Source organism: Hipposideros armiger, unplaced genomic scaffold (genome assembly GCF_001890085.2).
Source record: "Hipposideros armiger isolate ML-2016 unplaced genomic scaffold, ASM189008v1 scaffold_133, whole genome shotgun sequence".
Classification (NCBI taxonomy): domain Eukaryota; kingdom Metazoa; phylum Chordata; class Mammalia; order Chiroptera; family Hipposideridae; genus Hipposideros; species Hipposideros armiger.
This window is the reverse complement of record NW_017731483.1, coordinates 1,919,796-1,936,417: the sequence shown is the minus strand read 5'-3', so window position 1 is coordinate 1,936,417 and position 16,622 is coordinate 1,919,796. Positions and strand designations below refer to the sequence as shown.

The following is a 16,622-nucleotide window of genomic DNA, read 5'->3' as shown; positions in this document are numbered from 1 at the left end:
TAAGAAGGAATGACATATGAAAAGCCTTGCCAAGGAGCAGGTAGGCACTGCCTGAGATCAGCTCAGCTTTTCCAGAGGGTGGAAATTTTCTCTATTCTTACAGATCTTAAAGGGATTTGGGGGAGGGGTAAGACATTCTGCAGTCTGTATTCAGTGGCTCAACCATTTAATAGATGTGTAACTGCATTGTCAGTAGTTTTGTAATGGAAGATTTGAGGATTGTTTTAGTAAATCTTAGCTATAAGCTACTATGAGGGGTTTTTATGTGTGTAAAAGCATTGTTAAAAATAGGAATATAATTTGAATTTATGTCTAGAAAAAGTTTCATAGTGTCATTGGAACCCCTAAAATATCTACTTTAAAACTGAAATCTCTAGTCTTTAAAGTGGAGTTTGCTTTTTGCAAAGGAAATTCAAGAAAATTGGATTTGACTTCAGGTTTAACAGTTATTACTTTATTTTCCTCAACCACAGGCCTTATCTCTCATTTGGCAAACGTTCAATACATTATAAAGCAATTTCTGTAGCTTAAGTGTCCTTAGGTTTTTTATAGATATTGTCAAATACCAAACTAACTTTGGTTATTTTTTCTGCATTTTCAAGTTTACAGAACTTTCCAGTATCTGCCAAGCACTAGGATATGCCAGGCTGGGCAAGAGGGAGGGGGTAGGAATAGAGCAAGGGCTTGGGTGTTCACAGTAACTAGTAGGGAAGAGAAAACAGACATGGCAGTGATATTTAATAGGACCTGGAACAAGAGTCCAGTAAGTGGATAATTTAGAGACTGGAAAGGTGGCTTCCAACTGGGAGGATTGGGGAAGTTTCCTAGAAAGGAAAGTATTTGAGCTGCACATGTAAATACAAGGTTTAGAAATGGCAGTGAAGAAAGGAGAGAGGAACATGAGCAGAAGTAGGGAATTGCTGAGTACATTTAGATTCAAATAGGCAAGTTTGACTAGAGAATGATGAAAGGAATGGCAGGTGAGACTGGAGCAGTAATTTGGGACTTCATCCTTGAGGGCCTTGAAGGTCAAACCTTGCACATTCACTTCATAAAATGTCAGCTTGACCTACTACATGTAGCCAGTGAAGATGTCTAGGGAATTACAAAGTCAAGTTTTCATTCTATCATGTTTTTCTTTTAAAATTAGGTTTTCCAAAAGCCTGTGACATCCTGACCTCTGGGAGGTCCTTGAGGCTCAGCTGCTATTGACTAAAGACAGTTTTTTAAGTTTTTGAAGAAGCAAGCTTTTTGGCGATAAGGATACAGAACAGGCCATATTTCTGGAGTTGTGTCCCATCTGAAGGAGACCTTCACTGAATGGGTTTGCCTCCAGCTTTTGCAGCAGATATTTGAGTTACAAAATGTCTGAGCTGGGTAGGAGCTATGATGGCTAGAAGACTAGTACTGACTTGATCCTTCCTGATAGAGTGGAGGCATCTCTCCCACACACATACCCCTGCCCTCCAGCTACAGCAATTGCTCTGTTTCTGTGTGATAGGTTGGAATACCATGATTGCACTTGAAGTGTTTGTCCTTTAATAATAAAAGGGTTGGAACCATTGCTCATTGTAGAGATGGGGAAACAGGCACAGGAGAGGGATAAGAGCTGGCCCAACTTGTGAAGTGAAAACCTAGCCTAGAAACTGTGGCCCAAAATGTTTTCAATTTTGTACTTTTACCTTGAATTCACTCCTGCTACAGGAACCCAGGACCTGAAAAGGGACTGACATTTCTCATGGAAATGCAGTGTCTTGTATAAGATGCTAGCACCCCCCCCCCCCCCAGCCTTCACTGCTACCAGGACTCTTAACTAGTCACAAGAGGATAGTTAACAGCAGTCAGTCCTTCCCATTTCTGGCATTTCTATTGGGGCTACACTATCCTACCACCAGAGAAAGGTGAGACAGATCACAAAGGTTCTACCCTCAGGCTATGACCTTCCCTTTTCTCCAGCCCTGTCAAGTTGTGCTGACATCAATTTTAATGAGGCTGATGATACCGCTGTGTTGACAGTTTGAACAGGGGAGTCAAGTTACCAGCCCACTTAAGCTTTGGCCAGCCAAACAGTTGCTCTGCAGGAAAACCACCAAGATTGCAGCAAGTGTCGAAGTGCTTCCCAAAGCCAAGTAGGTCAGCTTCATAGTCTGACCATATGCACTTCATAACTTGTGTCAGTAGTGTTGGGGAGGGCATATAGGGAAAAAATTGCCCTTAGAGTTACTCTGATTAAGGGGCTTGACCCCGGGCCAGGAGGGGTTTGGGGTATGTGTGTTCATTATGGCACCACCCCACCCCAGCCTTGGAAAAGCAGGGGTGTAGTTGCAAGGGAGGCCTCAAACAGAATGTAAAGACCTAGCCCCAGCCTGTCCACTGGCTAGTATTTGACCTTCCTGAGTCACTTCCCTTTTGTGAGCTTCTAGTTCCTGAACTGAAAGGAAGTGCGCTTGCAGCTCTGTTCCAGCTGTATAAATCTGAATGGGGTACACTCCCAAGTTCTAACCAGCAACAGGGGTGCTACTAGTTAATCACGCTGTTCCTCCCAGTTACCGCAGAGCTTTTTTCCCAAGAAGTAGGTAAGGATTTGATGTGGGAAAAATGTCAGCTGTGTTTTGGGCTGACAGAATAAAAAGGGATAGATCTGTAGCAGAAGACTAACGAGGAGGCTGTTACAGTTATCTGGACAAGGCCGAATGAGGGCTGCACCTCCAGGACACTGAATGAAGTATTTTCTAAAAACTGCAGTGGGAATACTAGTAAATTTGTTCCACTAGTCAGACTAGTCATTCTGGGAAGTAGCATTACTGTCTCACGTTAGCATGAGTAGTATATACATCTGCCACTAGGGGGCACTTCTGCTTCAAGTCAGGAAGGGACCAAATGGCCCATTCATTGAGGATTCTTTTTTAATTTTCAAATCCCCTGCAAAATAATACCCTGTAATCCCCATTTTACAGATGTGGAAACAGATTTAGAGGTGAAGTGCCTTACACTAAGTCACGTAGCCAGTAAATGCCTGGCCTGGCTGGGACTCCAATCCAGCTCTGCACAAGGCCAGTTTCTGCTCTTTGCCAGATGTACCTCCTTAGGGCCTCCTGGCTGCTGACTCCGTTCTAATGAGGAAGTTAGTGGACCTCTTTCTTCCTCCTCAATCTGGGGGCAAAGTAGATGCTGGCTAACAAGACTCGGTTCCAGAGTTTCAGGACAGAGTGAGAACAGCTAAAGCATTCAGAGCTGGAACCATGAAACACTTAGGAGTCTGGCAAACTGAGCAGTCTGTAAATACAACTACCACTCTGGGGTTGGGGAGCTTCAATACTTCACTTCTTCCTCAGAAAAATTTTCCAGAAAGCTAACTTCAGGGACCAGTTAGGTTCCCTTAAGAGGAGGAATGAAGTTTTGAGGAGTAAACGAAGTCAGTTATGCCTAAGTCTTCGCTGTCATCTTTCCTTTTCTGCACTTGTTCATTCAGAAAATGTGTGTTGGGAACTAAGTGTTAAGAAATCCTGTGCTTGGTGCTAGGAATACACTACGGAACAGTCCAGGCCCTGCTCTGGTGAAGTGTTGGACAGTTAGAATACAAGGCTCTATGACACATAAGGGCAGAGGCCTGGTCGGTCTTGTTCGCCATTGCATCACTAGGGCTTTGCTCTGGATTTAGTGCTGAGTAAGTGCTCCAGGTGGTTCCTGACCCAAAGGAGCTCGTAGTCTAGAGGGAACAACAAATGAGAAGAGGCAGTTACTGTAAAGGGTAATAAATAGGTGAAGAAGAGGTTCCTATGGCAGCCCAGAGAAGGTTGTTAGGGAGATCAGAGGAGATTCTGAGAGGAAGTGACTTCTAGGAAGGACCTACAGAAAGTGGCTAAGCATGACCCAGTATGGTGGAGCTAGAGGAGTGCAGGCTCAGAAAACAGACTGTGCCAAGGCCTGGAAGTGAGAGAACATCCTTTAATGGAACTCAAACTAGTTCAGTGTCGCTGGAGCGCAGAGTGGCAAAAATTAGGCTGGAGTCCTCAGTTTGAGGAGGCTTTGCAGGAACCAACTTCAGGAGGGGCTTAGCACAGTCAGGCTGGCTATGGAGGCCCCAGACCCCAGGGTCTCAGGTCTGAGAACAGAGTCCCCATCCCCTACCTTGATCCCCATGACCCAGCACGCTGGATACCCTAGTTTCTCCAAAACTGAGTTCTTCCTTGCCCTCTCCTGCCAATAACAAAAAAAATCCCTCAGTGGTTTTAATTTCTTTTAAAGATCTTCCCACATGCTCTCATCCATTTCGACAGGTTAAACATTGATTCATTATCCAAGCAGAAAAAGCAACAGAAAGCACCAGAAGCTGGTTTTAAAAAGGAGAACAAGAGTGGAATGAAAATTGTAATCTTTCCTCTTTACTATAGTAAGGTAAAGTAGTACTACTTCAATTTACTGAAAGCTCTTATTTCATCACAAATAACATTAGCCTAACTTGCTTTTGTGGGATAATTGTATTTTTAAACATAATTTCTCCTTTTTCTCTTTTAAACTTAATTTCCACTTATTCACAAATTAAACAAAACCATAACGGTTTCTTTAGTCCAAAGTGACTGCGTTATTGTGCTGTTGGATTTCATTTTCTCTGTAATCATTCAGGGTTATTGCTAAGCCTTAGCCAGGTATGAAAGGCCATTTAAACTTGAGAGACTTAAAGCATATGTCATCTAGTCTAGAATACCCACATATCAAGGTTGAATGAACTCTGCTGCAATCTCCTTTGCTTTCATTGCTTCCTCCTGGCCTCCAAATATGCACTTCTTCAGAAACCCTCAACTCTGAGACGTCCTCTAGCCCAGGATCCATTTCCATCTGCTTTTAACAACTGAACTTTCCTAAGAAAAGGTCTGTTTTCCACCCCTTCTGTTTCCTCACCTCCCCTTGGCCACCAAATCTGCTATCAGCAGTGGCCCCCAAGTCCCATCAAGTTCTTGCTCCTCACTCTCCTGGACTACTCTGGGCTTTTGACCCAGTGAGTCTCCTCAGGACAGAATGTCACTTGCTTCTGGTCCTTGTCTCCATTCCTTGCAGGGCAGCTGCACAAGGCTCATTTCTCTGTACACTCTCTCCTTCACCAGTCCAAACTATCCTCGGTCTTTTCCTCACTCAGCATGGCTCCCAGATCTCTCTCTCCTGCCCCGATCTCCACTCTGAGCTTCAGACCTGCCTTTCCTCCTGCCTGGTGGGCAGTTTCACCCGCATATTTATATCAATGTGTCCAGAACCTTCCCTTCCACCCGGAGATGCCTCCTCTTCTCCTTTCTCTTGTTAGTTTTTTCATCAGTGCTGGGAATCAATGTTAGTTTTTTCCTTTCAAACTGGCTTTTATTTCTCAACTTTGTCTGCAGCCCAACATAGTTGGCTTCCTGGGCTGGGAAGCAATCCAGCATCCTAGTTCCCAGCTCCGCTTTGGCTTTCTGAATGATTTGGGCAAAGTGGAACTTTTCGAACCTGTTGCCTCTCACATAGGGAAGCTACTACTTATTGAAAGCTAACTAAAGACCAAGTACTGTGATCAAGGTTTTCTAGACATCATCTGACGAACCTTGTGAGGTAGGTTCTATATGATTTTCCCGGTTCAGGGAAAAAGGAAAATAACATTCAGAAAGACTAACGTATTCATGATCGAGAGCTGGTTACTGTCAGGGGCTGGGCTGGAACCAACACTAATTCTAAATCCAGAATCCGATTTTTCCATTACACTGTAGGGAGCGCTCTCCTCATGCCCTTGGGAGCCGGAGCTAGACCTAGACTACGCCCTGCGAAGGCAGCGGTCAGACTTCTTTGGGGACTGTTTGTTCACCGGTACACGTCTGCACCTCACAACGGTCACCGACCACGCTTCCCAGCAGGCAGCCAGCACGCCCAGCCCTTAAGGCCTGGGCTCCTTCCTCCCGCGGTACCGCCCTTTAGCGGGTAGCTCCGCCTCTTGCCCCGATTGGCTGGCAGGAGAGGCGGGGCCCCGGGATTGGCTGCGCAGAGGCCGCGGGCTGACGTGGCGGGGTCGACGTGAGCCCCTGCAGAGCTGCTGACTGAACTGATCTGAGGCGGCGGCGGCCAGACCCAGGCTGGGCGAGCGACACGGGAGCACGAGCGGCCGCGATGCCGCTGGAACTGGAGCTGTGTCCCGGGCGCTGGGTGGGCGGGCAGCACCCGTGCTTCATCATTGCCGAGATCGGCCAAAACCACCAGGGAGACCTGGACGTGGCCAAGCGCATGATCCGTGTGGCCAAGGTGAGGGGAGTGCTCTAGAGGAGAGGGGTGCCGGCAGGGGGCGGGACCTGGGGAGGACTGGCTTGGGAGTGGGGGTGCCCCCGCTTCCCTATACCCCCCCAAGCCCTGGCGGGGCCGCGTGGAGCCGGGACCACTTTCCTCTGCCTCTCGGTGCCCTGCGTAGGGCCTGGCGTCCAGCTTGCCAGGTCCAGTTCTCAATCTTTCGAATTCTCGTCTTCATCCCTCCACCCTGACTTGCAGTTGCCTCCCTGATCTTTCTCGCCCCTTTTGGTGGCAGACTGGTCCTTCTAAAACACAGATTTGACCAGGTCGTACCCCTGTCTGACACCCTCAGTGGCTCTCAATTACCCTTGGGTAGAGTTGTAACCCTTTCCCAAAGTATTCAGAGTCAGGAGGCTTTGACTAGAAATAAATGACAAAGATTTATTCAAGTGTCTTAGAGATTGGAAACACACAGGCAAAAACCCAGACGTGTTCCTAAGAAGAAAGGAAAGTTACGAGTTCTTATAGTCACATCCTTGAGACTAATCAGTCCTGCATTCTTAGCACTTGGCTTGGTCCAGGACACATCAGTTGGATGTCAGGTTGTCTGGATGATGGATGCCAGGAAGTCCAGTCATTTCCTAAGTCCTTTAGGAAATAATCAGAGTTATCTGCAGGTTTGATGTATGCTGGGGCATTGACACAACGAACTGATGTACGAGGTGTGATCAAACAATATGGTGAATGTTTAAATAAAAAAAAAGTTATTACAGTAAAAGACACATTGTCATTAATCCCCCCTCAAAATACTCCCCCTCGTTTCAAACACACTTATCCCATCGTTTTTGCCACTTTCTGAAATTTCTGGAAGTCCTCGTTCGTGAGTGTCTTTTATTGCACTGTTGTGGCTGCCTCGATGTCCTGCATTATTTTTGGGGAAGGGCCAGAAGTTGCACTTTGCCAGATCTGGTGAATAAAGTGGATGAGGACACACTGTAATGCGTTTATTTGACAAAAATTGCCGTATACCAGAACCGATGTGTGGCACGGAGTGTTGTCATGATGGAGGATGATTTACGGCATGCTTTAAAGCACACCTTTTCACAACCATAGCTCACACCCGACTGACTGCACTGAACAAGCTGAAACTTGTCACACACTAAGGTTTGATGAGCTGCTTCTTGTATTGAAGATCCCTGCTTTTCTGTTGGATGGCACTCGGAAGCAGCATTCACTATATTTTGAGATCACAATGGAAAGGCTTTGTGTCACATATCGCTTCTGATACGGCAATTTCTGTCAAATAAAAACATGGTGTGTCCTCATCCACCTTAGTCACAGGATCTGACACCCTGTGACTTTAGGCTCTTCCCCAAAGTCAAAATGATCATCAATGGTAAACGTTTTGAATCGATTCAGGACATCGAGGCAGTCACAATGACAGCACAACTGAAGACACTCATGAAAGAGGACTTCCAGAAGTGCTTCAGAAAGTGGCAAGAACAATGGGATAAGTGTGTTCCAAGTGAGGGAGTATTTTGAAGGGGATTAATGGCATTGTGTCTCTTACTGTAATAAATTTATTTAAACATTCACTGTATTTTTTTTTAATCACACTTTGTATCTCTAGGTATTGATGCAGGACTGGAAAGTTCAAAAATTTAAGTTCCCAGGCAAGTTAAGATAAGAAAAAGGATTGTTTTCTTCATGCCTCAACCTTCATAATACTAATAATTTAGCAACTTGGTTAAAATGACTCCGTATTATTTTTCTGTATCTTCACTCTTTCCTCACCTTTAACATAGACTTCAAAACCTTGATGACCTGGCCCCTTCCTGCCTATCATTTTTCATCTCAGACATCTTCCAGTGATATTGAATTACTTCCAGGAATTTTTGGAAGTTCCGGAAGTTGCTATAGTCTCTCTCACCTGCCATTCCTTGTGTTTGGAATGTGATCTGGTTAAAATGCGGAATGTTAACTGGTTAAAATGTGAACCGATTTAAACTCTGGGTTCAAATCCTGACTCCACAACTTACCAGCTGTGTGAACATGGCTAGTTACTTAATCTCTGTGAGCCTCAGTGCTGCATTTGAAAACCAGGCTTGATAATAATAGTACTTGCCTAAGAGTTGTAACGATCAAATGAGATTACTCATGTAAAGCTCATAACACAGTACTGGGCACATGTCATGCTCCGCATAACGATGTTTAGGTTAAAGATACAACAGTGGTCCCATAAGATTATGATGGAGCTGAGAAATTCCTGTTGCCTAGTGACACAGTAGCCATCCTAATGCATTACTTATGTGTTTGTGGTGATGCTGGTATAAGCAAACTTAGTGCTCAGCTAGTCGTATAAAAGTACAGTTGACCCTTGAACAACATGGAATTAGCTCACCCCCACCCCCGCCCCACTGCAGTAAAAAATCTAAGTATAACTTTTGACTTCTCAAAAACTTAAGTGGACTCTCAGTATCCACAGGAGATTCATTCCAGGACCCCCACTGATACCAACATTTTGGATATTCACATCCGTTATTTAAAATGGAAGAACAATACATATAGTCAGTCCTCATCTGTGGATTGGTTGAATCCGTGGATGCAAAACCTAGGGATACAGAGGGCTGACTATATTTATTGAAATAATTCTGCATATAAGTGGACCCATGTAGTTTAAACCCATGTTGCTCAAGGGTCAGCCATATAGCACAATTATGTACAGTACATAATACTTGATAATGGTAATAAATGATTATATTACTGGTTTTTGTATTTACTGTACTGTACTTCTTGTTGTTATAGAGTGTATTCTTTGTACTTACTTTTTAAGAAGTTTGCTGCAGGGCCGGCTGAGTGGCGCGTGGGTTAGGAGTTGGCTTGGGACGCCAGCTCTGAGCAGCAGGGCCCTGGTTCGAATCCCACATATGAGGGCCAGTGATGCTACGCCCTCTACAGCTAAGATGGTGAACAACAGCTCGTCCTGGAGCTGGGCTGCCCTGAGTCGCCGGAGACAGCGTAGGTTGCTGTGAGGCTGGCCCGCAGCGGGCGTGAGCCGCTGTGAGCTGCTGTGAGCCTGGCCCGCAGCGGGCGTGAGCAGCTGTGAACTGCCGTGAGCCACCGTGAGCGGCCGTCCAGTGGCTGGTGAGCGACTGCCTCACCCGGGAAGAGCAAAATGATAATACCAACGTGGGCCAGTGAAGCGACGTCCTCCAAGCGACGTCCTCCACGAGACTGAATAACAAAAGGACAGCAACTTGTCTGTTCCTCTTCTCTGACTCCCCAACACTGTTCCATGTGACATGCCAGCAGCAGCTTCACACATTTCTTATTTATCTTGTTTCTTGATTGCATCATTTTCTTTTGTGCTTGATTTGATCTTGTGTTTTGTCCAGTAATGTGCTGTATAGGCTTGTAGCCAAGGAGCAATGAGCTGTACCGTATAGCTTAGGTATAAAGTAGGCTATACCATCTAGGTTTGTGTAAGTACACCCTATGCTGTTCACACAAAGATGAAATTGCCAAAGGAGACATATCTCAGAAAATTATCCCCTCGAATGACCGTAAATGTTCATGATTAGGTATTCTACTCTTTCAGGACTAACTGCTTTTATGGAACCTAGTGAATTATAAAAATACCTTTATAGAATAACAGTTGCTAACATTTTTGAGTGCTTATCCATCAGATAATTGGGCCAAGTCCTTTACATGTACCATATAGCTACATAGATATTTATATTAAATATTCCCTAACCCCAAACTTAATTCTTACAACACAACGCTGTGGATGCTGTTGGTCTCATTTTAAAGGCTCAGAGAAGATAAGTGACTTGCCCAAGGGCACACATTGAGTGAATAATGGATTTCAGAGCTGTGCTCCGAGCCACAGGGCTCCAGGTTTTGTATTGTAACATTGTCTTCTAAGGGGAAATTCCTGCTCTTAATTAAAGGAACCACCTGTTTTTCTGAGGGGTAACCTCTGAATGCTGAAGTTGTAAAAATATCTAGAGATATTAAAGACATGAAAACAAAGTTATATTTTTTTCTCTTTTTCTCTTTTAATTTTGAAAGATTGTTCTTCAGGGGGAGAAGAATGAAGAGATTGAGGCTAGGTTATAGTAGAAAGCACTGGACGAGAGACAAGATATCATTTACTAGCTGAATAATCTTGGGCAGGTGATTTCCTCTCTAGACTTCAGTTTCATTTGTTTTACAATATGTATGTGATTTTTATTTTATTTATTTTATTTTAATTTTTTTTTAGCTGAGCCATCCTGTTACCTGTTGGCAGCTCAGTGGCTGCTCGGCTCGGGCCAGGACTTGAACTGCTATTGCTCAGAGCTCAAACTCTTGAGCGAGCTCTTAACCAACTGAGCCACTCAGCTGGCCCTGTGTTTTTGTTTTTAAATTTAAAGTAGTGGAATTTTTGGAAATGTTTATATTTTAGTGTTTTTTTTGGTCTTAGTTGCCAAATGGAGTCACATTTTCAAGTTAGTTATGTGGAGTGTGTTATGTACAAGCAGGCTTGCTCATATAATGACTGTGTTTGCAATTTTAAAAATTGAGTTTATTCAGTTTTTATTTTATTAAAATTATATATGTTTATTATAATTAGAGATTTGCTAATTAACATACTTTTAACTTTCAAATTCTGATGCAAATGGATCATCACACCTTGGCTCATCCTGGAGTTCTCCTGCTTGTCTTTTGCCAGTAGAGAAGCAAAACCTTGAACAAAGAAACCATGCGTATAGTAGTAAAACAGAGACAGTGATTGTGTTTTTCTGAACCTAGAGTTCACCATAGCATTAAATAGATAAAGAAATCACTCATTTTTAGGAAAGAAGCTGAAAAAAGAAGAGGAACCTGTTCTCTGGTTACCACTGCTGTCATGTGGAATGTAGTACAGCTTTATCTGACTTCTTGTCTTTAGTAGTATCTGCTACTTCACTTTTATCATCTTCCTGTAAAGGAAAGATTTGCCCAGATGAAGACAAGCTTTTTAACTTCTTGGGTGTTAAGTTTACTGGTTGAGATAGAGGTGAGAAGCAAAGGGAGCCTAAGGGACAGTGTGTGAAGAGCTCACTAGCTTGCTGGAGGCCTGGGTGTAGCAGGGATCCAGTTTGCAGTCCTGGGCCAGGACACGCATGATCTGCAGCCTTTTGGAAGCCAATCTGGCTGGCGCTGCTGGAGACTCCTTGTGCCCTCTGGTTAGCTCATTCTGGGCCTTGGGATCTTCATCTAGACAAAGAGAACTGTGTTGCCCAATGTCACTTTGAGTTCTAACGTTCTTTGAACTGCTTTCCAGTTCAAAGACTATGCCATCTTATGATTTTTCCAGGAGCGGAAGCAGCACTCTTAGCACAGACATTTCTGGAGTCAAGGTTTTAAACAGCATGAATACCTCTTGTGTGTACAGAAATGTCAGTAAACTGAGATATTTGTGGGTTTTCCTTAATGTTTCTATCGAGTGCTTTTTAAAAACACTTGAGAGATTGGAGGCTGAATGACAATAGAATTATAGCTTTTATAGCTAGACAATCCAGCTTTTCTATTACAGCTTCTGTTCAGTAAGGCTACACTTCTAAGTTTCATTTATTTGCTTTTTTCCCCAGAACCTCTTGTTCAAACAAGATGCCGTGCGGTAAAGCACAAGTGCAAAATGGCTAAAAGCCGAGTTGTTCCTTTGTTTCCTGCCCCCATAAGGGGCTCCTCAGAACACTTACAGGTGCTGGAGCTAGCCCAAAGCAGCTATTTGTATAGATAAAGAAACTGAGTCCAGAGACAGGAAGTGATCTATGCAAGAGTTAGGGTCAGATTCTGATTTTTTTCTCCTAAATTCTAGTCCAGGGTTCATTTTACTATCTTTTGCTTAGTTATACAACTTAATAGCTTCCTTAACTGTTTGATTAGTTATTTTTAATATTACAACACAAAGCTCCCTAAAAGCCCCCTCGACTTTTTTCCCTTTTAAGGGGAAAATACGGGGGGAAAGTCCCATCCCTGACCTTTTCTTCCCTGAAGACTTTTTGCTTCTCCTCTTCCTCTTCTTTGGAGGTTCTTAACATCTCTGTAAATCAGTGTTGTTTTTAAAGATAATGATGTCATAGCAGTTGCTCCAACATTTCTCTCCTCTTTGAGAATCCACAACAAGTCATTGAAAAGAGCCCTAATCTGTGTTGCAGGAGTGTGGGGCTGATTGTGCCAAGTTCCAGAAGAGTGAGCTGGAGTACAAGTTTAATCGGAAAGCCTTGGAGAGGCCGTATACTTCGAAGCATTCCTGGGGGAAGACGTACGGGGAGCACAAGCGCCACCTGGAATTCAGCCATGCTCAGTACAAGGAGCTGCAGAGATATGCCGAGGAGGTTGGCATCTTCTTCACTGCTTCTGGCATGGATGAGGTGAGCCCTCTGCCACTCTGTCATTTGCCACTTTAGCAGACCTAAGGGACAAGCAGGTGGCCTGGTGGCTTTTGGCTTAGAACCAGCTCCAGCCCTTGTTCACTTTAGACTTTTTTGTGCTTTCTGGACCTAGAGCTCCCCAGAGCATTAACCAGATAAACGCCCAACTAAATGGGAAGCCAGAGGGAGAAGAGGCCCAGTGAGAGTTTGTGGGAAGAGTACCATAGTTTGCAAAACAACTTGTCTCTGGGAGTAGAGGGCAGCTACACTGGAATCTCAGAGGCCCTCAAGCCTGTGGGATACCCCCACTGAGCCAGCTTTCCCCCAGTGAGACGTGGCCTGGATTGGGAGTCAGGAAAACTCAGTTCTGACAGGTGTCTACCCCTTGCTGAGTGACCTTGGCTGATTTGGGTGGGGTGGCATTGGTGCCATCCAGAAGGGAGTGGCACGCACGATGGCCATGCTGACATCCTAGAAGAGGCTAGTGCCGGGTCTCGGGTCCCATCTGCTCTCTGACCTGCCTCCTCAGGATTCCTTCATGTGCTCTTTTTTTTTTAATGTAAACATTTTAATTGTAAAAATAATATCACAGAAAGTTTAGAAAACAGGATAAAGGGGGAAAAACTGACCCATTATACCTAAATGGTAGTTCTTTTTATTTATTTCCTCCTGAGGTCTTTGTATATGCATATTTTATTACCTGGTTTTTATATTTATGAATATTTAGTTCCATGTGTGCTTTTCCCAGTTAACATTATACCACAAGCTTTTACCCATATCTTATTTTTTTTCCAGCTTTATTGAGATCTAATTGGCATATAACGCCCCACATGCTTAAAGTTTTTAATAGCAGTGTAATATTTCTTTTGAGGATTTAGAATGTACTTAACCATTTCTCTATTTTTGGACATGCAGATTACTTTCAGTTTTTTATGCTTTTAAATAATAAACTTTTCAGAAATGGATCATTAGATGAAAGAAACCTAAGGACATTTGTATGGCTCTTAAAACACTTTGGATTCTTTTAGTCAACCAGAATATTTGAAGTGACCCCAGTTCATTCTCTAGACCTCTGACCCTTTGTGCCACAGTTCCAATCCCAAAATATGTCTGTAAATTAAGTCCAAAGAAGCATAAGTTTAGTGTAGGCCATTGGTAGTTTAAAAAAAGGTGGGGAGGCAGAGAACCTAGGCCTCTGGGAAACTTGACAAGTCTAGGCTTCAGTTCTGTAGCCCAAATTTACTCCCTCAATCACAGGATTCATAAGCATGACATTCTTCAGATCCAGTTATGCGTTTAACAATCATAATTTCCTACTTTTAATTATATGTTATGGTTTGCCAAGTGTCTTCACACACAGTAATATGGTTTATCCCTGCTATGTCCCATTTTATAAATGAAGAAATGGAGGCTCAGAGGGCCTGGGAAGTTTGTACAGTGTCACACACCTGGGAAGGGGTCTTGAAGGCAGATCTGAAGCCTGGCTCAGCGTGCTTTCTCCTGTCCCTCAGCTGCCACCTGGGTGTCATTCCAGGTGTGTGTGGCTTCCCAGCACTTAGCAGAGCTTTTGGGCTTCCCCTCTTCTCTTTACCACTCTTATGTTGGTAGCTACTAGATAGTCTCTGGGCCCAATAGCTGCCCCAGGGACAAGGGGACAGATTTTTTTGGAAAGCTTACCTAAAGAGATTCTTAGAGTTATTGCTGGTTTTTAAGCAATTAAAGTGGTGTCCAGTTCCAAATCTGAGAACTGGGTTTACCCAAAGTCAGTAAGAAGTGGTGGCACATCAGAAAGGAATGGGTAAGTCACACAGGTGTCAACAACAAAACTGACAGCCCAGTAAGACATTTCAGTGATGTTACTGTGTTACTGATAGCCTGGGAGAGTTTCTGAGATTGTGTATGGTGTCCTCTAAAGAAAAAGAATTGTTTTTTAACAGACAAATCAGAAGGTTTTGCCTCTGGTTAAATATCAATCTGTATTGTTCTGTGGTGAACACACAGACATGATCATGTAAAGCACACTTCTCAGGGACAACCAAGTCCTCATCCGTAGAGGGCAGGTTTGGGTTCAGGACACTATTAATTGTGACAAATGTGAATAGACTTAAAATTCTTGGGCAAAACTTTCGATATGAACTGACTTAGTAATGAGTCAGTAAGGAGATAGATTTGTCTTTGTAGGACCCATAAACAGACTCGAGAGAGAATTTTCGAGGAAGGGTACAGAAGTATTTTGGATCCCTAGTATTGTCTTGGGGATGAGTGTACAGCCTTTCCCAGAGTAATTACTTTGAGAAATACTTTCATTTGGAGGACTAAGTCCTGACCTGTTTGTTAAAAATGATTAGTCTCAGTGGCTTAGTTATTTCCCCCCTCCCCCCATATAGTTGCTTCTTCAAGACACAGTTTTCCTAAAACCTGACCATACCTAGCATTGAGTCCAAAGTAAGGAGAAATGGGAGAAATGTCATCTGGAAGTTTCACTGCAGTGACAGATAAAAACAGTAACAAACCAAAATAACAAAAAATAAACAAACCAAAGAGTATGGCAGTGGTTCTTAAAGTGTGGTCCAGGAACCCATCGGGGGCTTCAGGAGACCTTTCAGAAGGTCCACGAGGCCAAAACTCTCTTTGTGGCACTCAAATGTTATTTGCCTTTTTCACCGCTGCTCTCTCACAAGTGTGTAGTGGCGTTGTCCAGAGGTTATGTCATGCGTGATGACATCGTTCCTCTGGCAGTGGCTAATGAAAGAGGTGCTGAGTGTTCTTTTTTTTTTTTAAAATAACAGCTTCATTGACATATTGTACAATTCATCCAATTAAAGTATACGATTTAAGTTTTAGTATGTTCACAGAGCTGTGTGACCATCAACACAATTTTAGAACGTTTTTATCACCCCAAAAGGAAAAACTACCCATTAGCAGTCATTCCTCATTCTAATTCCCCCAGCCCGAGGCAACCACTAACCTGTTTTCTGTCTGTAAGTTTGCCTGCTCTGGACAATGCATATAAATAGAATCAGACTATCTGTGGACCTTTGTGACTGGCGTCTTTCCCACAGCGTCATGTTTTCCAGGTGCATCCATGTTGTAGCACGCATGAGTGACATCTGAATAAGGTCAGCGGACTCTCTCAGTGTCACTCTCCTGGTTGCGATATTACACTGTCGCTTTGTAAGATGCTACCATTGGGGGNGCTAAGGTGTATTCATTTACTTATTAATTCAACAAGTATGTACAAGAATGGATGTTTATGGCAGCATTGTTAAAGAAGGGAAAATGTAAAGCAGGCCGAATGTCCAACATTGTGAGATTGGTTAAATATGGTATATTCATTCAATGGAATATTGTGCATTCTTTGAAAGTAATATTTATCGAAATAGAAAATTGTTCAAGCTATACTATTAAATAAAAAAACTTACAGAAGAATATCTATAATATGCTTTTTAAAAAATCTGTACACATATATGCCTTTAAATGTCTGAAAGGATATATGCCAAAATATTAACAGCATTTATCCCTGGGGGAGGCAACTGTTTTCTTTTTGTCTATCTGTAATTTCTCATTTTTTTACAAGAAATATGCATTACCTGTGTAATTTTTTAAGGGAACAAAGATATTCACAATATGGCAGTAAATGAAAACACAGATTACAAAACAGTATGTATAGTATGACACCATGTTTGTAAAAAATGTATACATTATATATAGATATGCCAAAGAAAGCTATAAGGACAAATAAAAGTAGTTTACTACTACATGTCTACTAGGGTAGACATCAGCAGTAGAATTTCCAAAGCTCTCCAGTAATTGATGAGCAATTTCTTTACCTAACTGAAAGCAAACATTTTTGCTTTTCTTTGTTTTCTAATTTTTTGTACAATGAACATATATTATTTCTGTATTAGAAAACTAATAATAAAGGTTAAAAAACCAAGTTGGGTCTCTTAGGAAAAAAGGAGGGCCTCCATTTCTGTG

The 16,622-nt window shown here is 43.0% G+C and overlaps 1 protein-coding gene across 1 annotated transcript in view; it reads left to right on the top strand.

The window, feature by feature from the left end:
• The first annotated feature begins 6,003 nt into the window (after positions 1-6,003).
• Positions 6,004-16,622, top strand: part of NANS (N-acetylneuraminate synthase) — a 29,983-nt gene continuing 19,364 nt past the window's right edge. The window contains exons 1-2 of the mRNA XM_019649523.1: positions 6,004-6,261; positions 12,429-12,644. Of these exons, the coding sequence (XP_019505068.1) occupies positions 6,130-6,261; positions 12,429-12,644 (348 nt within the window). The 5' untranslated portion in view covers positions 6,004-6,129. The remainder of the gene's footprint in view (positions 6,262-12,428; positions 12,645-16,622) is intronic.